General features: G+C 38.9%; 2 protein-coding genes across 10 annotated transcripts in view; one reads left to right on the forward strand and one right to left on the reverse strand.

Annotated features, from left to right (window-relative positions):
• Positions 1 to 25199, reverse strand: part of ptprdb (protein tyrosine phosphatase receptor type Db) — a 187548-nt gene that overhangs the window by 160103 nt on the left and 2246 nt on the right. Inside the window, exon 3 of one of the 9 annotated variants that reach the window (XM_030147070.1) lies at positions 22766 to 22767. The exons of the other annotated variants lie outside the window; for them this stretch is intronic. The gene's annotated coding sequence lies outside the window, so the exon portion shown is untranslated. The remainder of the gene's footprint in view (positions 1 to 22765; positions 22768 to 25199) is intronic. 9 annotated transcript variants of the gene reach the window in all.
• LOC115417793 (glutamic acid-rich protein) overlaps positions 19751 to 25199 on the forward strand; it is a 60564-nt gene continuing 55115 nt past the window's right edge. Inside the window, exon 1 of the mRNA XM_030131912.1 lies at positions 19751 to 19796. Within this exon, the coding sequence (XP_029987772.1) occupies positions 19751 to 19796 (46 nt within the window). The remainder of the gene's footprint in view (positions 19797 to 25199) is intronic.

Genomic DNA, 25199 nt, shown 5'->3' on the forward strand with positions numbered 1-25199 from the left:
TATAAAGCAAGTTTAGAAGCACTTTAGGTCTGTTTTAAAAATAAATACTGAGATAAAAGAGAAACTATTTTTCAGATAAAACACATTTTTATATTATTTTACATTATATTTAATACAAAAATCTGCATGTACGAGGGCCGTTCAATAAGTTCATGACCTCACCCAGAACAGAACAACACAGACTGATAATTTATATTTTATTTTTCAACATAATCTCCATTTACAGCAATGCACTTGGTCCATCGATGTTCAAGCATCACTATCCCATCACGAAAGAATGTAACATCCTGTATTATAACAACCAGTATTTCTGGGTGAGGCCATGAACTTATTGAACAGCCCTCGTAACATGGTCAAAAGGGCACGAAAATTACGTGTTACTATTTTTTAAATATCTCTTTATTCTCTCACAGGTACATTTTGGGAATTTAACTATGCAAGGCAGAGTGTTTTACAAAAATGATTGGTGCTGTGAAGTCATTTGCAATTTATATGCGTTTAATTGGGTAGGTTCTGCATGTAACGCAAGTGGACACAATTTGCTACATACAAAACCTGAAATGAGATTGCAGATTCATGAAAAACCCACATGTCTGGGTTAGAAAAACCACTAGGATCATCAAATTTAGATAGATAAAATGCACTGACACCTAGGTAGTTTTTCATGTCCCAATTTTGATCCTATTTTTGGCCCCAAATTTTTATTAAAATTCATTAATTTTGGGATGGCTCAGAGCAAGAGTATGATTTTTTTTGCATTTATCTGAAGTCATCATTAGGTACATCCTAGGGGAAATAGATCTAAATTTCACTTTTATTATTGGGTCTAAAAAAGCTGGCAAAGTGCCAGGTTCCAAAATATACCCAGTTTCATAGAAGCACCCTTGGTTCCCATAGTCTCCCACTGAGTCAATGCATTTCGTTTCCCCCCAGGAGTCATTCTGGTCTCATTTGGACTCTCTAATCAGTGATCTGGTCCATTGTACCCCATGAGACCTTTTCTTTTTTTTGGGAAAAAAAAAAAAGCATTACAACTACTATTACAGTCAATGGCAAGAAATGTGTAATTTTCTTTGATCCTCTATGAATTATGTCATTATTTTTACAAATTGCATTTTGCAATTTAAAACTTAATTTTACAAGTCAAGAAAGTCACAGTTTGCTGTAAAACTACTGAAGTATCAGACTATGAGAAATACATAAATAAATTGACTACACATCTGAAAGTCACTGATTCGTTCGTTATCTTTCTTTGAGGATGTCTCTGCTGCTTTAACATAACAAGACTTGTAGTATTTGTAACTTTTATTACTTTTTCACCTCCCTCCTGGAGAATCAACTGAAATATGTTGAGGTAATGGACGTTTTGGTGTTAGTGGCATATATCACAATGACAGATGCAGTCATCTGTCTTCATTGTCTTTACTACAAACTATAAGGCTACGTTAAGACTGCAGCCAAATATGTGACCTGTATCTGATCTGTTAAAGACAGTTTGAACCGTGTAAATCCAATTTTTTCAAATCCGACCCAGGCCACTTTCATCTGGGGTCCTAAATCCGATATGTATCTGATATTCTGCAATGCGACTTCAGTCTGAATGGCCAGGGTTGTGAGGAGCAGTGGGAAAAACGTATTTACTTCTGTGTACACAGTGCGTGCCTGTGTGGTTGCGTATTACATCAGGGCCTCTTTTGCGCATGCGGGTCACTTCAGGGTTGCTTTCAGTTCATACTCAAAACTGATTGAAGTCAGTGTAATATGAACGAGCACACACACAAAAAAATAAGATTTCACCAAACAATTTCAATTGTGCATTAAGACCTGTTGTCTGAACATAGCCTAAGTTTCTTGATGAATAAAAATAACTTTTAAATGTCAGGAAAACACCATTATCATTAGCTCACCCATTAACCTTTGCACTTCCCCTAGCCTAGTGGTTTTACTTTCATTTCATTTCATCCCTTAAACACAAAATAAGCTGTTATCCTTTGCAAATTTTAGTCAGAATACAATGTAACTGACATGATAAGTGTTCTTGTTTTTCTTGTTACTTGATTATTTATATCACACACAACTGTCTCGAGTCTCACAGTTATACAATCAGGCAGGAACCACTCAGACACAATGTAGCGTTTTGTAGAAGATTAAAACATTCACTTATTTTTTTTCCAAGCTTTTTGTGCCTGTGTTGTACCATTCACAAACAAAATGTGGCACGTACGTTCAGAACATTATGGAGAATGACTTGCTTTAGCAACAGGATACGCTTTTGCAGGAAGGAAAAGTGAAGAGAGCAACAACTGTTTCACCTGTCATAGACAATTTAGGTTGAAGTATGCAGACACTTTTTATTGAAATTCTGAAAAACAAGCTCTGACAGAAAACAGTGTGTTATAAAGTGTTGCAAATGTTGAAAAGCAGCCAAAAGCAACAAACTACTGTATTTTTTTTTTTCTTCTGTTGAACTGGGTTTTAATAGTTGGTGAGGATTTTTGTGTTACTTCAGAATCATTCCTTCTGAAGTGAAGGAGTGATCCTGAAATCTTCATTGTCGCACTGTGGCTTACATACTGAAAATGTTACAGAGAGTAGCACATGTAATTAACATGACACTAACAACCTGACACAGTATCCATAGACATTACACATAAATCTGACAAACACACACACACACACACACACACACACACACACACACACACACACACACACACACACACACACACACACAGCAGGATGATCAGACTGTTTCATTAGTGAGGTGCAGATAGATTACCCTCCCAAAGGAGACATTGACCAAGAGGCCATTGATCTACTGAGCTGAGCCAAGCTGAGTGTGTGTTTGTGTGTAGATGTGTGTGTCTGTGTGGAAAAGTAGCCTACTGATGGAGTCTTTAAGTTGTTAAAGTAAGCACAGTAAATCTAATCCAGTTGTGTTTAATGGAGAGAGAAAGAAACAGACTGTTGACATATTCATTAGGTCCAATTACTGTGTCCAATCACTGCCATCTCACTCACTCACCAGAGAGAGAGAGACACCGCGGAAGGGAAAGCATCAGCAATATTTATATCTTGGCAAAACACCATGAGAAAGTGATTGATAGTGGATGAATGATAAATAAAAAACATATTTATTCCACTTACTAAATGACAACATGGTGCATTTGGAGTAATCTAATAAGATTTGATCTCATTCAAGCCTGGCAGAGTACTGAAGTGTAAATCAATCTAGCTAAAACTGGAATCACCAAATTATACAGCGTTATTGATGATTCAATAAAGATCTTTGGCTCAGAGGTTGTAATCATGACTTATGGTAATAATACAATGACACAGTCTTACTTCCAATTACGAGCTCCTTGTAAACAATAACAATCATGCACGAAAACAAGAAAGTGCTATTTCTGTTGACACATGATCTACCTCAGTGTGTGTGTGTGTGTTTGCTTCAGTGCTTCCCATCTACATGTGTGGGATTTGTAATTAGCTTTCGAGCTTGTCCCGTTACATTGGATGTGAAGGTAATTGGGACTTTTGGACACTCACTCTCAATCTCTGTCAATGTGAAAGTGTGAGTGTGAGTGTGTGTGTGTCTTTTGTAGTATCTGTATTCTGGAGGATGGCCAAACCATTACTGTGTGCTCAGCCTTCTCTAAAGCAGCTTGTGATTCATTAGTAATGAGTCCATTTGCAAACTAAATGAGTGTTTGAGTGGCTGAACAGCGACATGTGTGATGATTGTGTCCACTTACTCTGCTATTGTCTACTAAAGCATATAAAACACACTACCTCTCACTCACACCCTGACATGCCGCTGCATATGCAGAAATGTGTGCATAAAATGAAAAATACGTTTGCGTGCTTGTGTTTGTTCAGGCAGCAAAAGAAGCTCATGTGGAGATAATGAAGTCAGTCAGTTGTGTCATTAATTACTGTTTTACACCTGCTTGTCTCAGCTAATTAACTATGCTGACACACACACACAGGCACACACACACACACTCATACACTCACACAGAAACATTATATAAAGTTACACATTAGCATCCATGCACAAACAGAAGTGCTGTCACGTTCAGACGGATGCACAAAATTCCAGACGAGTGTGGGTTTTTTTTTTACACCGACGAGTCAAAAATACTTTCTCATTTTCACATTGAGGAAGGTGAGATGGCGCCGCTAAACACAGCATGGTTAGGGGATGTCTCTCCTCCTCTCCTTTATTTGTCTCAAACACATCTCTGCACACCTCCTTCACCTTTTCTCACTCTGTCATCCTCTCATACTTGAACTCCTTCCTCTATGCATGTCTCTGTTTCCCTGTTCAGTCGCTATCTACCGGTCTTTAAGCTCTCTATCAGCCTCTGTGTGTGTGTGTGTGTGTGTGTGTGTGTGTGTGTCTCCTCCCAGCCCATTTTCTCAACAAAGGCCACAGCTGCTGCCAGTTTGCTGAATAAAAGATGACAGAGCCATAATATCAGGAGATTACCAACTAACGAAACAATGATTTTGTCCAATTTAAATAGCGACATCACTCGCATCACAAGCAATTCACATGTCAACTGTGATGTGATAATGTTGGCTACCAAATGAAAACTGTTTTCATCTGCGCAAAGAGATTCCCTGACTCTGCCTCTCTTCTTCTTTTGTTCTATCACTCCTGATCTCTCTCTCCTCACACGTTTGCTCCGACTCTCCCGCCCTCCCTCTGTTTTTCATACACACCCTCATGCACGCGCACACACACACACAGAGCACGTAGAGCATATGGCTATTTCTTTCCTCTTTGAAGGGTTGCTTTGAAGCTATGGCACCCGTATCGATTGGCGCTCAGATGAGCTCACTTCGCCAGAGCCCTGCGATTATCTGTCGCTTTATTTCAAACAGAGCGCGAGAGAGGGGGGCTTACACACCCATCACTCACTCACGCTCTCACAGTCAGTTATACACTCATACATGAAGTGCACACACACACACAAACGGGGATAATGAGATGAGCTTACACACTGAATCCTGATACTTAAGGCAAGCTGCGCTTCAGAACTGACAAGTGAGTGGTGAATGTTAAGAGAGTGAGGACATACTGAGAGAAATAAACTATAAAGTCTGGCAAAGTGATGAAACTTAAGAAAAAAATTTCCCCCTAAAGGTTTACTCTGATTTCCATAGGTGTTATGAAAATCATTTTGTCAAAATAAAAGTGGAAACTACAATAAAACCCAACGCATGCAAGGTCAGTTTTGACAGCTGCGTGTCAACTTTTTTCATATTTTTTAATGAAAGTGCAAAAACACAAGAGCTCATCAAATAAAGGAGGGGTAGATGTGGTCTCCTTTTGCAGACTGTGGAGATTATTCAAAGAAGGAGTCTCTTCATGCCCAAAGACAGAGATCCAGTCAGGGTGACATGAAATGTTAATGGTCTGCCCAGAGCAGCAGAACTTCATAAAAGACTTGATTTAGAAACTACAGTGGCTTTAAGGGACAATGAACTTTGTAAAATCTCACAAAGATCTGGAAATGCACACACATATACTAACGTACACACACACAATATTCCACATGCTTCGATCAGGACCTGGGGTTACACATCTGAGTAGTTATTGAGTCTAAACAGACCAGAGTGTGCATCACTTCTGTGGTGAAATAACAGAGAAAACACACACACACACTTAAGAAGCTCACAGCTGAATAAACACATTGTAATACAGTAATGCCGGCAGAGACAAACATTTTATTATTACAAACACTCACATGCTGCTCCAATCTTTACCATTATTGCACTTGTCAATCACACAGTTTACTCTAACAGCTTAATGAAGCAAACACATATATTTATTGGCTCAGTACTCAAGTCGATATAATAATGTGAAGAGGGCAAACCCCCTCAGAGGGACTTAATGAGGCCAAACACACACACACCACATGCAGTATCTATGCAAAAACAGGGAGGGAAATGTTTAATTGCAATGTTGCATTTTGGGAATGATCCTAATGTGAATGTTTGTTTATTCATGATGTGGCAGAGTGATCGTGAAGTTGACATTTAGTCTCTTTGATGAGGACAGACAGAGACAAGACCAACACACACAGAAACAGAAGAGACTTGGTTTAGCATCAGAAAATACTTACAAGAACAGAAACAATATACTGGTTCACCTGTCAGAAACAATAGAGAGCCCACCCCTTCCGCTGTGCTACAGGGGCCGTAACTTCAGAAAAAATATGAATGGCAGTCATCGGAGAGAGACAACTCTTTTTTTGGTCCTGTTTGTGTCATCATTTACATATATGATGTTTGTCGATTTCAATGATAATTTTATGAGCCAAGAAAGTTGTGGTTTGTGGCAAAGAGAGTAAAGAAATGTGTGTCAAAAAGCTCAATGCACTGCATGTCTCTTATCAGACTTAATACACTCACCAGCATCAAAGTGTCCACTGCCTTGGTATACTTCACCTCAAACTTCAAGAGCGAGGTGAAAAAGTACTAGAAACACTGAGAATAGCCTGGTCTTGTTGAAGCTACACAGATAATTTCACTGACTCTGAACAGATCACGGAGAGCGACAGTTACATTGACACTGGTGTGTGTATTTTCAGTCTGATACTTTAACAGTATTGCACTTTAACGCCAAGCGTATCATTTTTGAGACATGATCAGAGTGATATTTTTTTTCTTGAAAAATCTGATGTATAGAATTAGATACATGCAATACACAGATTGCATGTATACACACCAGGGGGGAGGAATTCGTTCACCAGAGGCCTTTCCAGTGACACTACAAGATCGTCATTAATGAGGAAGGAGGCAGAACTTCGCCAACTTTGAAAAGGAATTACCAGTTTGTTAGACATGTTTGTGTTATATTATGTTTTTGTTTGTTCAAAAATAATAATATTTGAGCACCGAGACCTGATGTATCAAATATGATACAAAATTGAAACTCATACATGGATGTTGATATTTGAAAAAAAATTTTTTTTTGTTTGTTCAGACAGACCAATAAAGGCTCCAGTTTCAAAGAACTGGAATTTTCTGTCAGTGATTTAATGGCTCAGGCTTTACAGGGTTAAACTACTTTCTTGACTTTTAAAATTATATTATTATAAACATCATATGTGTAAATGAAATGTAAATTTATGGTACTATGTTTTTGACACACGTTTTATGGTATTATGGCTTGATATGCTTAACACAACTTTCAGAAGTATGGAATTGACAAACATCATATTTGTAAAAGAATGTATGATTAAAACAGAATCATTGTAGATTGTAGATAGATAGATTGTAATACAATTTTATTCCAGAATAAGGTCCCATGGGAACCAACCAGAAAGGGCAGTGAACTGAAATTAGACAAAGGCTGTAATTCAACAATTCTGAGTTGAATAGCGACCATCTACACTGTTGCCCATGTGAAATGAGTGTGAAAATGTGATTTATTCTTGATAAATAAGATATAAGTGGGACTGTGGTCAAAGTTTAATACTGATGTTTATAAATAGGTATAAAAAGAGGAATATGTATGAAAGCAAAATTATTCCAAAATGATTATATCCTTACAAAACGAAACTTCTACTATCTTCAGTATCTGTCAGGTAGAAATAAGGTGCAGATTCACCTGCAGAACCTGCACTGAGAGCACTTGACAAATCCATTAAGCATATGGATTTGTAGTAAAGTGCAGTTTTCTCACTCTTGTTTTACAACTAATCTCTTGAGGATTAAATGAACATATATTCACATGTGTAGGTTTGCCTGTATCCCATCTATGCTACTGTATGTGATACTACATGCTATCACTGTTTATGCTGCCATCATTACTTGCGGTAAAAATAGGACCAATGGCCCTGTAACTCACTGACATGTTCTATCAAGAATCAATAACCAGTCGAATTTGTGATGTTGTCAGGTTCTGCTCCTATGTTACGAGTCCTGTGGTCTTGATGCAGGAGGTCAATCCCCTAACAGAAGTGGGTGGTACTTTTACTGGAGGATAACTCAACACATTAAATTAAAGTCCATATATGACTTCCTATCAGTGCCCAATAATAACTATATTGATATCTGTAACCATTTCCATTTTGTTATCTGTCGAAATATGGCTCGTTATAAGTAAAAGCGCATTTGTTTTTTAAAAATTTGTTAAAAATTCAAAAATCTAAATTCCTCAAAACTGTGGAAAACTTTGTAGACATTATCCCAAGGAAGCTAGATTACAAATCTGAAGTGAATATGACCAGTAGTTTCGGAGAAGATTGGTGAAATGTAGATATTGGTGACCTTGAGTTCGATCCTTCAAGGTCATGCAAGGTCAAAGGTCATGGACCCAAATGAAAGTCCATATATGACTTCCTATCCATGCTCAATAGTAACTACATCGATATCTCTAACCATTTCCATGTTATAATCCATCAAAATATGGCCCACTATAAGTAAAAGCAAATGTTCAATATTTCAAAAAATTTGACCAAAATTCAAAAATCTAAATTCAAAAATCAAAATGTCTCTATCAGCTGGTGAGCTAAAAACCCAGTCGAAAAGTAGGAAGTGACTGACAAACACAACACATGCCACCTTTCTGTATAAAGCGAGTGTGTGTTTGTGATTAGTGTACATATACAAGAACACTGGAGGTCTAGAGAGGTTGAGTGAGGGATATCTGGGTGAGTGAGTTTATTAGCTGAGGTGGGAGGTTTATGTGCATAAGTGCACCTAGGAGAGCGTGAAAGAAATGAAAATGTGTGTGTGTCTGAGAGTGAAAGGCACTTGAAAAAAATGTGTGGTTGTGTGTGTGTGTGTGTGTGTGCAAACGGGGTGTGTGTGTTAGTACACTCGTTAGGTCGGTATCCAACCATCGCAATCAGCGGTAATCCTGACTCAGCATCAATAATGACCCCATTAGTCACAAACCCCTACTGGGTACACACATGCACACACATGCAAAAACTTTGCACACACATTCAACCTGCCAGATGGACACCTCTTCTAATTAGTGTTTATGCGTGTGTGCACATGTAAATGATTGTGTGATATTTAAAAAGAAATGCTACACTAATACCACATGTACCGTAAAAGCCTTTGGAGCATCTCATCTCCTTTCATTAACCAGAGCTGCTTGGACAGATCTGTTTTCACACCACTGCCAATGCAGGTGTTAAATGCATTGATTAAAAAAAGGTGTAATACGTGTGACTTCAAACCTGTCATTCCAGTTTAGCTGAGGACAGTTTTGGTAACTGAATTTAAGGAATGGTCAGTGTTTGAAGTAAAGCCTGTACCATTGTTAAAAATATTTCAATATTTGTCAATATAAATTTCAAATGCGATGTTTAATATCATGTAAAGAAATCCGTCTATTATTGCACGTGTTTGCCTTTTCCTTTGATTATGTCCTCCATTGAAAGTTTTAAATTTTATTTATGCAGCAAAGTTTTCACTTGACTTTCTCACACTGTAAGAAAGACAAATGCACAGGCAAAAGAGAAAAAGAACAATGTGAAGGAGAAATTTTAGAATTAATTTTCAGGTCATAATATATCTATTACTTCTATACTGAAAGAGGTGTTGAAATTCTCCAGAGTTACAACAATACAGGGGTTGGACAAAATAATGGAAACACCTTAAAAAATCAACAAAATATAATTAAATATGGTGTAGGTCCGCCTTTTGCGGCAATTACAGCCTCAATTCTCCGAGGTATTGATTCATACAACTTGTGAATTGTTTCCAAAGGAATTTTAAGCCATTCTTCAGTTAGAATACCCTCCAACTCTTTTAGAGACGATGGCGGTGGAAATCGACGTCTTACTTGAATCTCTAAAACTGACCATAAATGCTCAATAATGTTGAGGTCTGGGGACTGTGCCGGCCATATGAGATGCTCAACTTCATTAGAATGTTCCTCATGCCATTCTTTAACAATTCTAGCTGTATGGATAGGGGTAATTATCATCTTGAGGTGAAGGTGTTTCCATTATTTTGTCCAACCCCTGTACATACCTGAGTTAAACTGTGTGACCAGTGAATACTCCCCCTCTGCTTCATGCACAGCAGAGGGAGGTATATTTAGTTTCTTTCATATTTATGCACTGAGATGGGTAACACATACTCGCACTGAAAACATGCAGCTGCTTTAACTCTAGATTTACACAGTCTGATGTTTGATAGCACCACCCTAAACAAAAAGGCTGTTCAAAATCACCTCACTTCTTGTATTAATTGATGACAAAGTATTTTTGCAGTAATACAGAAAACTGGAGATCAGCTGAATATAAAGTATGATGCAAAAGTCTTAGGCCACCTCAAGGTTTGTCGTTTTTGTAGGGTTGAAATGACCGTACGTATTTATTTCCCATTCATTTTATTTAGACACAACAAGATAATACAAGGAATATGTGCACAGCCTAAAAGACGCACAAAAAACTGAACTAAATGGGTTCTAAAGGTTCAAGTCACTATTTAGTGTGACCCCTGACCCCATAACAAGAAGCAGCACAAACAGAAACATCGGACATGTGTTGAATGAAACCTGGTTCAAATGAATCCAATAAATATCATACTGTCTGAACAAAAGGGTTAAAGACACTTTGCTTTTTACTGCTGTACATACTTCCCATATATCCTAACTGTATCTTAATACAGAGACTGAAAAGTGCATATATGTGGCCATTATAACTTTACTAAAGCAGCAGCTGTATATCAAGAGTATATTGTGCTTTTGAATCAGAGCCAAACGATGAGACAAATGATGACAAAAACATCTTCTAGGACTGGATCTCATAATCTTACATTGTGATCGATCTTAAGTTGTCATATAATCTACATTTCAGAGGGATTGTGCAGATTGTGTTATTAAAAAAAAAAAAAAAAAAGTGGTGCCAGGTACAATAAACCCCACCCCTCGCATGTATTGTAGCTTATTTTGGCATCGATCCAGCTGATGTCATCATGTCTGTGCGTGTGATGGTGTCAACATGTATGTATCATATATATGCGCCTCTATGTATGTGCCAAGTTTGAAGTAAACTGAAATAAAATTGATGTTTTTATAGATGTTTAAAATTTCACCCATTTATAAATAAATGGGTGAAGAAAAAACATTTTAAAAATTCATAAAAAATTTGAACTTTGACCTACTTTTCCCAAAATGTAACCACATCTATTCTGGGTCACTGGCAATCTATAAACCCAATTTGGTATGAAAAAGTGTTAACAAAAAACAAACAAACAAACCAAACCAAAAACAATACCCCTTGACTCGCCTTTGGGGGGGCGGGGTAAAAACAGCGCTGTCAAATATTTCCCACTTATCTAAGATTCATCAGACAGTGTTAGACAAATCTATGGGTTTGTAGCATCAGTGTCATTAGTTAGTTGTTACTATTTAATCTGTTCAGGTTTCAGCCCACACCTGTGTAACCTGTTGTTTTGGAGCTGCTGAAGAAATGATGATGAAGAATTACTGTAAGTCTTTGAGATGTGGGTCAAACTTCTGAACTCTGACCTGCAGTGAGTCTGTTTCACACAAATACTTTAGAGCACAGGTGTCAAACATGCGGCCCGGGGGCCAAAACCGGCCCTCCAAAGGTTCCAATCTGGCCCGCAGCATGATTTTATGGAGTGCAAAAATTACACTGAAGATATTAACAGTCAAGGGTGTTGAACTGGTTTTAGCCCAATGTGATCTAAAGTAAAATAATAGTCTAATAACCCTAACAATAAAGCGTGAACAACCTGAAAATTAATTACAACTTTAACAATATTCTGTCTGTTACTAAATGTTTTGTATATTTGTAGATCCGATTTGTAAGTTGAGTTAATATGTTGACACATAATATTGTAGGCATTCTTATTTTAGTTACACATTCCAAACTTCTAAACGTTTGTGTAACATTGTTTGTAATGCACATGTACAAGTGATAAGTTGAGGCATAATATTGTTAAAATTTTGCTTATTTTTCTTAAGAAATTACATTTTTTTTCTGGTTATTCACATCTTTTTGATGAAAAGATAGTTTGTAAATATAAATATTTTCATAATTTCATATTTTTTATTGCACTAAAATGAAGAGAAAAACTGGGAGTTGTCATTATTTATAGGTTTTTATGTTATTATTTTAATGGTTTGGCCCGCTTGAGATCGAACTGGGCTGAATGTGGCCCCAGAACTAAAATGAGTTAGACACCCCTGCTTTAGAGTTATACTAGTGTATTGAATAGTTAGAAAACTCTGGTGAGACAAATTAGGCCACCACCGCCTAAATAATTAATGGAAACACAGCAGCTGTACATACAATGAAAATGTCACTACTGTTTATTTGATCCAGATATGGTAACATTGTAATAATGTCTGTCCAAAGACAACATTACCAAACCATCATAGACAGTCTAAGCCTCCAGAAACCACAGAAAACTAGAGTGAAACATGCTATAGTTTGATTGTAACTCAACTACATTTTAAAAGTGGTGAAAAACCAGTGATGCAGACTGTGGCCCTGTGGATTCTACCTCCATCAGTTAATCACATGAAATGAAGCACATGATTACAATCCAACAGTTCATCTCTTTCGGACGGATCAACCAGCCCTAGCGTCAAGGATTGCAATGATGTGCTGCATGTTCTTATTTCATGGCAAATCCACTGTTGCCCATAATGCAGGAATAAAATATTTTTTTACCTCTTCTCATGAAATGATTGTGACAATGTGATTTATTCATGATAGATAGAGTGTAACTGGGGACCAGTGAGTAATCATTGTACTACTGGTGAATGGTCATGTTACTAGTGTGTATAAATAGGAATAAAAAGAGGAATGTGTCTGAAAACAAAATAATTCTAACTTTAAGGCAACAGTGTATGTTCAGGAAATCCATGCACCCTTTTTACTATAAATAGGTGTACTGTCAATTTATAGAAACATTAACAACAGAGATACAAAACACCTTTCTTTAACTGAGACTGAGACTACTATCTCCTCTAGTGATACAGCATCACTTGCTATCACATGAGATACATATGTTCCATATTTAGGCAATGCTATTTTGATGAAATTAGCTATTGCCATGACAACTGCTCCAAATGAGAACACTGTGAGACTTGAATTAAATAGTATAAAATGCAACTCTTCTATAATACTAATAATAATAACAACAATAATAATAATATAGTATACACACAGACAAAAAGCCATGTCCTTCCTTTATGACCTGAATATGAAAAGAAAAAGGCTTTTTTGTTAAATTATGTTATGCCAATTCCATTTTTTCTTTAGGCACATAGACACAAACAAGCAATGTTTAAGCCTGGAGTGTGAATAACTGTGTGAGGGACAGGTCAGGACAAAGAGGACACATTGAATTATCCTTCCAATAGCGGAGCAGGATTTGTATGTATGTTTATAGTGATATATTAATGTCTAGGCGCAATGTGATGAAGATGGTGCTTTGTGGAATTGCACCGCAGCCTGTGAGACAGATGGGGAGAAGGCAGCAGCTTCAATATAATATTATAAAATTACCTTAATACGAGCATAAACACACACACATACGCACATATTTGTACATACACAGAGTCTAATTTGGAAGGTCTGGCAAAAAGCTGTATTGCTGACACTGTAAAGGTCATAGGTCATATGTCAAAGGTTAAGATCTAGTCAGCAAGAGTGGACCCCACAAGAGACCTCACCTCTGCAAGACCCCGTCTGCATGTGTGTGTGTGTCTGCTGTGTGTGCAAGATTATGGTTAGAAACCCATATGCACATTATACTACATTTTATCTCATATGGTTGTGTGTTTCAGAAGGTAATAAATTGTCTTTGTATGAGCCTTTGTGTGTTTCATATGTGTGTGTCTGTGTGTGACCTTGTGCCCTACGTCCTGACAGGAGGAGCCAGTGGGCTAAGAGAGGAATGTTAGACCCCGAGGTGTCAATCAGATTCAGATTGACAGACGAGTTCGCTAGTGCTGCTCTCACATTCACCCACACACTCTCCCTCTCAGGACTGCACTCTGTCACTCTCTCAGGCTGGCTGTCTTTCACTCCCTCTTCCTGTCTCTGTCTCCTCTCTGTTTCCTCTCTGTCTCTGCCGCTTCCCCCCCGTGTCTTTTTTTTCGGTCTGTCTCACAGCCAGTCTTTATACATCCACATGGTGTTTGCAGTTTGTTAATCCAACCCCCTCACCACCTCTCTTTCACTGTGTCTTTCTGTCTTTCAGCCTGTCTCCCCTCCTTTCCTTTGACAGATGGGTGCCTCAAACCAATTCAGCTTCTGCACTCTCTCTCTGTCAATATATTGTCTGTCTTTGGTTTTCTACATTTCTCCGCTAATGTAGTCACTGAAGCATGCTTACGATTCCTGTGGATAAGTTCATTTTCGATATTTCACAGAGTTTGTCAGTGTATTTGCTTGGCTGTCCTTGAGTGATTTTGGTTTACATTTAAATTACATGATTATTGCTTATAACAATAGGAGCACTGTACAGTGAATTAAACAAAAACAAAATGGCACTAAAAGGTGTTTATGCTGTTGTTTCATTCATTGTACATTGTTCCTATTGTTTTTAGGCATTAAAAAGTGGCAAGAATTTTCTGTGTGACCAACGTTGTGAATTTTTTGATAAATCTGGTGTCTTGATATATACGTACACCTACTGTAACTTGTATAATACTCAGCAATGATTCTATTTTGTCATGTCATGATGTGTCCAGATTGCAGAGGTTTCGACAAACCTGATCACCAGTCGTGTGTACAAGCCTGACAATAAATGCATCCCAGGGTAATCAAAGCAGTCCATTATTATTCCAACTATCTATATGTTTTAAAGTGAATGATACCATTTTTTGGTAAATGCAAATGTTGAATTAGTTTGTAAATCTAAGCATTTGCTATCTAACTTGGTGCTAATTTTACTGTTTACCTCTCAAGTGTCTAGACGAAAGAGCCAGTTTTTGCTGATGTGAAAAATTTCCAGAGTTGTAAAATCCTTCCTCAAAGGAGTAAAAACTGCTGTGCAGTGTCTTAGCATGTGATAAGCCTTTAATCTGGACTTCCTGGTTTGAATTTTATCTTCTCATTGGTACCTGTATCCACACACCCACACCACACAGCCCCTTGTGTTGTTTTGATGCAGGGCTATTTTTGGCCTTGCAGGGTAAGAAGCAGTGAGTACTTTCTTGATAATGCAGCCAAAACAGAGTCCTGCACGTAAAGCGGTGCAGAAAATTCTAGATCAATTATGGTTAATAGCACATAACTGATGATGATCCTAACATTATCTTCATTAGTGTCTGATAAAGTGTAACAACACCAGAGGAATTATATACAAGTGACATATGGATGATTGTGGTATTTTGATTTGGTTTCATTAGAATAAATGGATGATTGATTTCATTAATTAGATTAAATGTTCATTTCATCTTGTTGCAACTTATTGCATTATGGTGAGAAATAAGGTAATTGTTACATTAGTAAGTAAAAGATGCATTGAAATATTGTATGAATAATAAATATCTGCTTGTGTGTGTGTGCGTATGCCTTGTGCTCCACGGAAGCAGTCAGCTTAGTCTTTGAAGATGTATGTGAGTTTCCTCTCGAGGGCCATTAAACAGTGTGAATGATCTATTAGTAGGTTAAACACACTCACAGTGACCCTTCAGCTGGAATTTAACCCTTTGCAATCTCCACCATCTGTTGAAAAGTTCAGTGTGAGATAAGTATATTTTTACACTTAGTAGCAACAGTTTGGTGTGTGGTTAGTGTGAGAGTAGGTGTCACCTGAACAGACACCAGTGATTGACTCGTTCCTGAGAGTGGTGAGTCTGTGTTTATGTTGAGGTCAGAAACTGAGAAGAGAGAGGAGTTGAGAACAGAAACACTCTATCAAACTATGTATTCAATTCAGTTTTCAAAAACATAGCCATCCTTTCTAGTCTGTACTCTGTTCACACTTTTCTTATTCTCTCTCAGTCTATGTTCTCCTGCATAATCTTCTTTTTTCTCATCCTTTTCTTTGCCCTCGTCCTCTGATTCCATTTCCCGCCTCTCTCCCTTCTTCATCTCCCTGTGTACTGCTCTATCTTCCATCTGTTTCTCCCTCTCCCCCCACTTCATCGCTTTCCTTTCGTCTCGACACCTGACAGAGACAGGATCTAGCAGTAAATCTCCTAAAGCACAGTCATCCACCATCGTTCACACCACAAAGCTGGAGAGAGCGAGCGAAGAAAGACGGGGAGATGGGAGAGGGAGACATTGAGTGTTAGTTTGTTGAAAGGAAGAACAAAAGATACAAGATAACAAAAAGACAAACAGACACAAAATGGCCTGAGAAACAGGCGGCGGAGAGGGGGAAACAGACACTGATGGAGGTGCTAAAAGAGTGATGGAAGGGAAGAGACGGGAAGGGAGGGAGATAAAGACACAAGCTTTCACATAACTCACATACACAGTAGACATTAGTTCATCTGTGCACTCATATACACATGTGAACACGTACATACAGGAAACATGATTAAGGCTCTCTGTGGGCCAGGAGCCATCCTTTCTGCCCCTGCAGAGTAGGACATGTTGGGCTAAGCTCTTTGGGCAAAAAGCCCTAACTTTTAGAGGACCACCTCTTTGAACTTGATGCCACACTTTAATATATTGGTCGAAATGTGCAAGCGTGTACCAATATGTGTGAGCATGTGAACCAATATAACAGGAAGACACAGTTTAATAAATTAGTGTGTTTGCAACTTGTGTGTATGCATTTGCTCAGAGGACTCGAGTCGTGCACGGCCACATTTGTCTGTATCTATGTACTTGGGATTGTGTTTCCGTGTGTGGGTGTGTGTTTGTGTGTGTGACAGCGGGCTGGGCAGAGTGTCCATACTCTGTGGTTTATGGCTGCTGAGGTCTGATTACATTGGTGCGACTGGAAGGGTGAGCAGACTGGTGGTTCTATCTGTCTTCTGTGTGGCTGACTGAACAGACACACAGCGAATGGAGATGGCTCAGCCAGAGACACTTGGCCTGCCTCCCAGAGATCTCACAGGGATACAGTCACATAATGGATTCACACAAGAAAATACACCCGATTCATACTTGATTTGTGAGTTTCATGCCCGTCATTGAATTTGACAGTGATTTAACCTGGAGTAGTTGAACCTGAATGATGGAGAGTTGTGAAACGAGAGATACATTTTGGTATGTACAAGTCCATGATTTTGTTTGTATCATTTATAATAATCATGTTGAAGGTCTTTTGGGAAAAAAAAAATGTTTCAAGCATACCCTAAAAGTCAAGTCAGGATCAAACAAGGGAAAAAAAGAGTTTTATATCATAATAATTCATCATTCTGCACTTATCTGACTGTGTTAGTGGGCTGCTAGCATTGTCAGAAGCCGATAACCCCTGATTTATGCTGCTGATCCCAAAGAACATGACCAGAATGCATCTATTGTTGAATTAAATTCAAAAGCCCGTTGTATAGGCTAGCTTCCTTAAGGTAGCTTCCATTGAAACACCTTTAGTGTTATAAAATGGAAAATCTCATTCAATTCCTCTGCACTCTGCTCTTTTCCATTGGATCTATCCCTTTTGAATCTAAATCACAGGCTTGTCTCACAGCAGTATAAATGTACTTAGTTAAATTCACCTTGAATATGTATGGTCTATGTTTTGTGATGTATTTACAGATGCATTATTTATCTGTACACTCAGTCATGAAATGAGTGTGACACATTTAAAAGAAATGTAAATTCTTTTTTTTTTTTTTCCTTTCTTTTTTTTGGGCTCAGCTGGCTGACAGGCAGCTGTCTGTACTACTAAGGCAGAACCCAACACCAACTGTACTCTAGAAATGTAAATTCTTTATTTTTACTTTTTATTATATCTCAATCTTGTGCCACTTCCGCTTAAGAATTCATTTTTTAAACAACCTGTAACATGAGCTTCAGGTCAAAAAGGGCTCTTGTATGCTATCTTAATTCAATTACCGCAGCATTATGTTACATCTTTAAGTGTAGGCTGAAAAGTAGATAAATTCAAGGACTTAGGTTAACTTGTCTTCCTCCTCTAGGTTATTTACTGATGTAGCAACTCCATGTTAAATCACTAACAAAATAATCACAAATTAAAAAAAAAAAACAACATTAATTAAACAGAAATTAAACTAATTAAATACCAAATTAAACTTTTACACCATGTGCATATAAAATATATATATACATATATGTATATGTGTATATATATATAACTAGAAAAGCACTCGGACAGCGCAGACCTCTGCCAAGGCAGATCAGTCACCCCCCCGAATCACCACCAAAATTTAATCATTTGTTCCTTGTGCCAGTATCAACATTTCCTGAAAATTTCATCCAAATCCATCCATAACTTTTTGAGTTATCTTGCTAACAGTCAAACAAACAGACAGACAGACAAACCCCAATGAAAACATAACCTCCACCGTTACACTTGGCGGAGGTAATTATATTCAATTGCTCAATCAATATACTTTTCATTTTTAGCTAGGTTCTATTCTATTCTATTCTATTCTATTCTATTCTATTCTAGTTTAATGTAGTCTAGTTTAATGACGTGTTTTACAAAGAGAGTCAGATCTTTATATAGAATGAGCCATTGTTTTAAGGTGTTCTTGCTTAATGATAACCACAGTGGATTTACATAATACACAGAGGGATAAGGTGGAGGTAACATGCTTTATCTTGTAACTCTAAGTGTGCTCTAGTAGGAAGCCTCTGCCGAAACACGGAGAAGTGACAGTGAAGAGGAAGGCGGGAAAGGCAGAGACCGAGGGGTGGGGGTACGGCAGAGGATAGGAGGCTAGATGTTGTTACTCTTATTGAGAAGTAGCTAAGCCCTTTGTGCACTGGGAATTTGAAGAAAAGAGGGGAGAGGGGACAAACGCCGGGCTGGTAGATGAGTGTGCATGAAAGAACGACACTGAATGATGAGGGATGAAAAGGAAAAGAAAGAAAATAAATAGACATGAAACCTAGAATAACTGAGACCGGGGGTGAAAGATTGAAAATAGACAGCAACAGAATGAGGGAAAGCTGGGAAGATGGACAGTGATGTATAGGTGTGCCGGGCAGGCCGGTACATTAAGTACAGCGCTGGGTTACTCCCTTGTGTATGCCGTGTATGGAATTAGAGAGAACAATGTGGCGTAAAGCGATGGGGGAGTCTCAGATGCCTGGTGTTGTTTCTTTTCACTTCCACTGTATCAGTAAGAATCACCTTCAGCCACTTACTATAACGTGTTTGTGTTTGAGGGACAGAAAGACAAAGAGAAAAAAAAAGAAGAAACAACAAAAGTATAGACAGGAAAAAAGAGAAATACGAGATAAGGATGGTGAAGGGGGATTTCAGTGTTTTAATACATAAACTTTACTTCAAACAGGTAGTCTCCTTGAGATTAAAACCTGTTTTACATATGAGACTTGATAACAACAATGACCATAAATAATAATAATTAAATACAGACAAGTGCGGTAATCAGCATACAATACATTTGTGACAATGTGTGTTTATAACCGAGCGCGTTCGACTTTTTTTGAACGTGAATCCTAAATGCGCATGAAAACTAAGGCTTTAGGTTTTTAATCAGCCCCATCTCAGTGCTGTATGGGGACTCTGAGAAGCTTTCATGTGGAGTTTCTCTCACTCTCTCTATCACACACACAAAAACACACACAAACACAAAGCATCCCCTTATGCCTTCAGTTCTAAATTTACACCTAGCATGAGAACAGGAGAACAGGGGAGGAAGCAAGGAGGAGCACAGCAAGGTGAGAGAGTAAAGAAGGAGAGTATGAGTAGAAGAGAGGTGGAGGACAGAAGTATGGAGATGGGTAGATGGAGGGGGGAGAGGGGGAAAGTGCGCACAACAAACATGGGTGGGGGAAAACGGTAGGCAGAAATTAGAATGAAGGTGCAAGAGGAGAGGAGAGAGGAAAGGAAAAGACAGAAGAGGAGAGGAGAGGAGAGAAGCCAGATTTGATTCAGAGAGAAGGCAAGAGAGATGGAAAGAGGGAGAGTCGAAAAGAGTTAGACCGACAGGGGGAGAGGAAGGGAAGGAGAAGGACAGCGGTATATTAGTCAAGGTGTCCAGTCTATGTATTGCCTGCTGTGCAATACCACCCCTCTGATTTACTCTGCCGAGTGACTGATGAGAGGGAAGAAGAGAAGGAGGGATGCAGAGATGAAGGGATGAGAGAGGAGGGAGGTCTCGCAACGAGCGTTTAGGCCAAATTAACGGCACCTCATAAATTAGACTAACAGCCAAAGCGAAGGGGCGGGAGGGGAGGGGCTGTGAGTAAGTGAGTATGTGTGTGCGTGTGTATGTGTGTGTACACAAGTAAGTACTGTATGTGCATGTATGTGAATGATAACATGTCAAGAGGGAACAATTTGAACCAGTGCAAACAGATTACTCTCAGATAAAGTAGTGATATCCAGCCGCTCACTCATACAAACACAATCTTCTCTTGATTACCACACGTATTGAAGTGTTCTCTTCTGCATGATGTGCTTATAAACTGAAACAGCACGAAGACTGTACACCGTGAGGATCCTGAATTTAAGTTGTCCACCTTTTCACTCATGAAACACTCTTATTTTCTTGCATGTGATAGAGTTAATGTGGTGCCTGTGGATGCTTGCACATGATGTCCTGCTTTAAAAACAAAAAAAAAAGGTTGTTCATACTCCATATAATTAATATCAGTTGGAAAATATATTTTGTAGGATGTTATGCTGTGTGGATTCAGCTACCAATACAAAACACAGTTCATTTCACTTTTCCCCTTTTAATATTTTTTTTCTGGATGCCTACAGTGTAATAACCAAAGCACTATTTATGGTTTTGTTTAGGTATCTCAGGGCACTTTAAGTTATGGTAGGTTGTAGCCTTGGTTAAACGCTAAAAGGTCAGCAATGAATCTTAAAGCAAGTGTCCTTGTAGCTTAAACATACAAGATCCAGGAAACAAAAATCAGATCCAGGCGTGAGAGTCCTGCTTAAGTAATGTTACTCTGTGTTTCCACCTTGACTCTTTATTTGCTTTTCAAGTTACATGCCACATAAATCTTCCGCAGTATATGTTGTTTATGTTACTGCTTTTACATTCTAAAGAAATGTTAACTCTGTCAGGAGAGCAGGCACTTGGCGATTGCGGTGTGATTACAGCAGTTCTTGACTGAGTGAGATACTAACACCAACACACCTACACATACACACATGCATGCTGACACACACACACACACACAAACACACACCCCTACACACACACACACACACACACACACACACACACACACACACAGACACAGACACATACACACACACACTATGCCACCCACACACCAATCTTGGCAGTGTGGAGTTGATGCTCAGAGTGATTAAAGTGGCGTGCTTCTGAGTGTGTCACCTGGGTGCTGCTGTATCTTAAATCAGGACAGTGGGGCTCAGATTGGGTATTGACTGGCCCGCAGAAGTCTCCATCCATCACGCTGAGAAACGATAGCACAGAGGCCGCCCTGATGTAGCTATATACCACTTATGTTGCTCACTGGCTGGCTGAGGTGACGTAAGGTTAGGGTTATGGCTTAAACTGTTATTTATACTGCATGGTAAGCAGACCAGAGAAGCGTGTCTCGCAGGCAGACATGGACTGACAGGCAACATGTCTGCCGTCAAGATATGGATACACATTCATTCAGAGGCAGTCACAAAGGCAAATCCACCTGTGACAAACACAGGGTGACAGACACATATGCTCAGAAATGCTGCACTTATTGTAGTGATAAGACTTCCTTTTCCGTCTCTGTCTTGTTGTGTCTCACTCCTGTTGAAACGATGCGAGCAAATACCCAGACAAGAACACATCTACAAACGTACCACTCTGTCTTGGGGGCCTGAGCAGCATCTTTTGACTGTGTGCCTAATGATAATAAATGAGCCATCATGGGTGGGGAGGGAGGCACTAAGTCATCCCCTTCATCGACAGGAGGAAGACTGGGAGCCCCAAGGTCACCCCACTGTCAGCATCACTCTCCCTAACGACTCCTCTCATGTTCTTTCTTAGACACATGCATGTGCACACATATGCACACAAAGTGGCATGAAGTGCACCTAAACATGTTTGGACCAATGCACATGTAAACGAATACAGATGTAGACATACACACCAGAGACCAGCATTGTAAAACCTGCTTCAGCACACTTATACGTCTTCTAGATAAATGTTATTTCTGTCACATTATATGTGGAAAGTAACCTCTGGGTAACACTTTTTGAATACATGTCGATTTGTCTTTTATTGTATTTTTTTATTGTGCTGTACTGTATTGATCCTGCATGTTGCCTCCTCTAATTCTGTGGCGTGTGACCTTTTAGACAAAGAGTGTTGTTCACATATAATATTATTCCATTTAAACATTCTTAGAGGCCTCGGAGTAGTTTAAACAATCTGTTCTTATTTAAGTTTAATACATGTGTACTAATACAGAGGTAATACAGTGTTTATATTGAGAAAAACATGGTTATAATACAAAACCATGCGCGTGAACATATTAACATGACACTGTTACTCCACCACTCTAGTAGGATATGTACACCACCCCTGCACATTGTCACAATATCACCAGATGGCGTTTTTCGTAAGCAGAAGATCAGCCCTGATTAAGTGAGGAAGACAAATAAATATTGCCCACCACTCCCCTTCACAGCCCTGAATTCAGCCCCCCCCCCCCATCACCACTACCACCACCACCCCTAATGAGGTGAAATGCATTGTCACTGCTCAGAAACACAAAGTAGAACTTAAACTAAAGAAGTGGGCCGAGTAAACTCCTCTAGCCAAGAGACACCAAATAAAGGAGGAATGTTATTAGTGTTGAAGTAAAAATGTAAGTTTATGGGAGAGAGGGTGTTTCAGAAGATGCACCGGAGCAACGAACAAGAAGGTAGTGACATCACTTTCAACTGTGGGAATTCTTTTCACACATGTACACACACATATATAAATGACATATGCATACATACATGCATGGACACATACATGCACAGGTTGCAAGTTTAGACAGGAGCTGTAGAAAGCTAATTTGCACCACATTGAAATGCATCTCAATTAAAAAGAAACACATCGTGGTGCCAGGGGAGGAGAGAAGAGAGAGATGTGAGAGAACGGGAGGGAGGAATGGGGTGTGAAACAGATAGTGTGTGAGAGTATGGGAGTAATAGAAAGGGAGGGGGGCTTGAGCTCAACTGTATTTGGCAAGGGAAGAAGGAAGTGAGAGAGGGAAAAGGGAGAGAGAGAGTGTTTTCATCTCCCTCTCTTGGAAAAACATCTCATTTTGCGATGAATCAGATTTAGAAAGGGTGTTAGGAGGTTGAGGCACAGCTAAAATCCTAACTAACTTCAACCTCGTTATCACCAGCTCTTTGGTTTGGTGCCAGCTCACTGGGGCTGTCCCTGCTAAAACAGTGTGTGTGCCAGTGTGTACTTGAATATTTTTAAGCCCAAGGCCATGTACTGTGTGACAGAACGGATGGCAACATGCACAAGGCACAATAAGGTTCACCTAAGTGTGTAGGCAACTATGAATGCAAGACTGAATCGATGTGGTTCTGGTATTTTTGAGACTATGTTGAATTCTTTGTTTGTCCGTGTGGAAATTAGACAATGTGAGTAAGCTCATTTGAGTGTGTAAGTGCGTGTGATGTGTGATTCTGTGCATCTGAGAACAAACAACAACAGGGGGACGGGAAAACACACACAATCTGTCACATGGAAAAATCTGGATTGGCTTTGTATACTGCTACCATTTTGCACGGACTGTGAGACTGCAATAATGCTTCCAACCCACCATCTTAATAAGAAGTCCAAATACAAGTAGATCCCATCTTTGATGCTGTCAAAAGGTACTTGTACTACTTCTTACGAGGACACTTTAACCTGGTGTTTGCTTCCTCTCCAATCTAAGTTAATGTCTGCCAGCTCTCAAAGCATGGAGAGCATTCTGGGAAATCAAGTCATTTTGATCTCATTCTGGTGTAAGATGTAGCGCCTTACTTCTGACTGCAGCGCTGGAACAGTTATCATCATGATGTAATGCACTACTCACTGACTTCACCATCACCAACAGCGATGGTCTGCTCAACTCAATGCTCAGCATATCAGAACGGTAGAGAAAACAGAGTGACGACACTTCCATAGACTCCCAATGTAAAAAAAAAAGTCAGATGAAATATGGACCTACTTCCTGGTTAAGGAGGCGCCAGTAGTTCCAAACATTGAGTATCGTGGCATCAGAACACATTCACTTCTTAGTTCTAGTTCTAGTTAATAAGATATCGTCGTGTTTCAAAGTATCGAGTGTATTTCCTGTATTAGCGGACATTTATGTTGTAAATTCTGTTTTCTTTGGTATGTGTTAGAGTTTTTATTAATTTATATCTTACACAACTATTATATTCAATTTTCAGCTGTAGCCCGATAGTTAGCTTGAGTTCACCAGCTGTTGAGATTTAACCACATAACTACAAATTATGGAGTTTCTAATGTAAGGTAACGTTAGTACAAATGTGGTTATCAGCAGGCTTTATCTTGCTTGTTTTGCTGAACCTGGTGGTGTTCGGTTAAGTTTGTCAGCTGAGGTCATGTACTAATTAGTTTCATTTACTGTGAGTAGAATTATGGATCCACTTTGCCGGTTGTTTTTTTCCATTTGTAATTAATCAATGTTTCATAATAGCATGTAAGTAGTTTTATTTGTCCTGCGCTTGTTCGCAAACTTACTCGCTGCAGTTATGAAGCTTGTGATCAGGGCATGTCAAGGGTTTCAGTGGTGGATTTGAGCTCATGATTAGGGCATGTCAAGCTACTCACAAACAAGAGAGGTATCGTTTTCAATAGCAAGTACCCCAATGTTTGCTGAAATGCAGTACTTTAAGTGGTCAATCCCACTACTCAAAAGCATAACTGACACAAATATGCATACAGTCGCGCAACAACAGTTGGAAATATACTTGTGTGTGGTTTATTTTGATATTTACCATGCAATAACACACTCGCTGCTCTCTGTCCCATAGAAGAACATAACAGCGTGCGGTTTGTTTGGAACTATCGAGGCTTATACGTACATGAAAGCGTGTCGCAACTCTCTCTCTCTATGGCTCTGGATCAGATC

This window comes from Sphaeramia orbicularis, chromosome 1, assembly GCF_902148855.1.
Source record: "Sphaeramia orbicularis chromosome 1, fSphaOr1.1, whole genome shotgun sequence".
Taxonomy (NCBI): Eukaryota; Metazoa; Chordata; class Actinopteri; order Kurtiformes; family Apogonidae; genus Sphaeramia; species Sphaeramia orbicularis.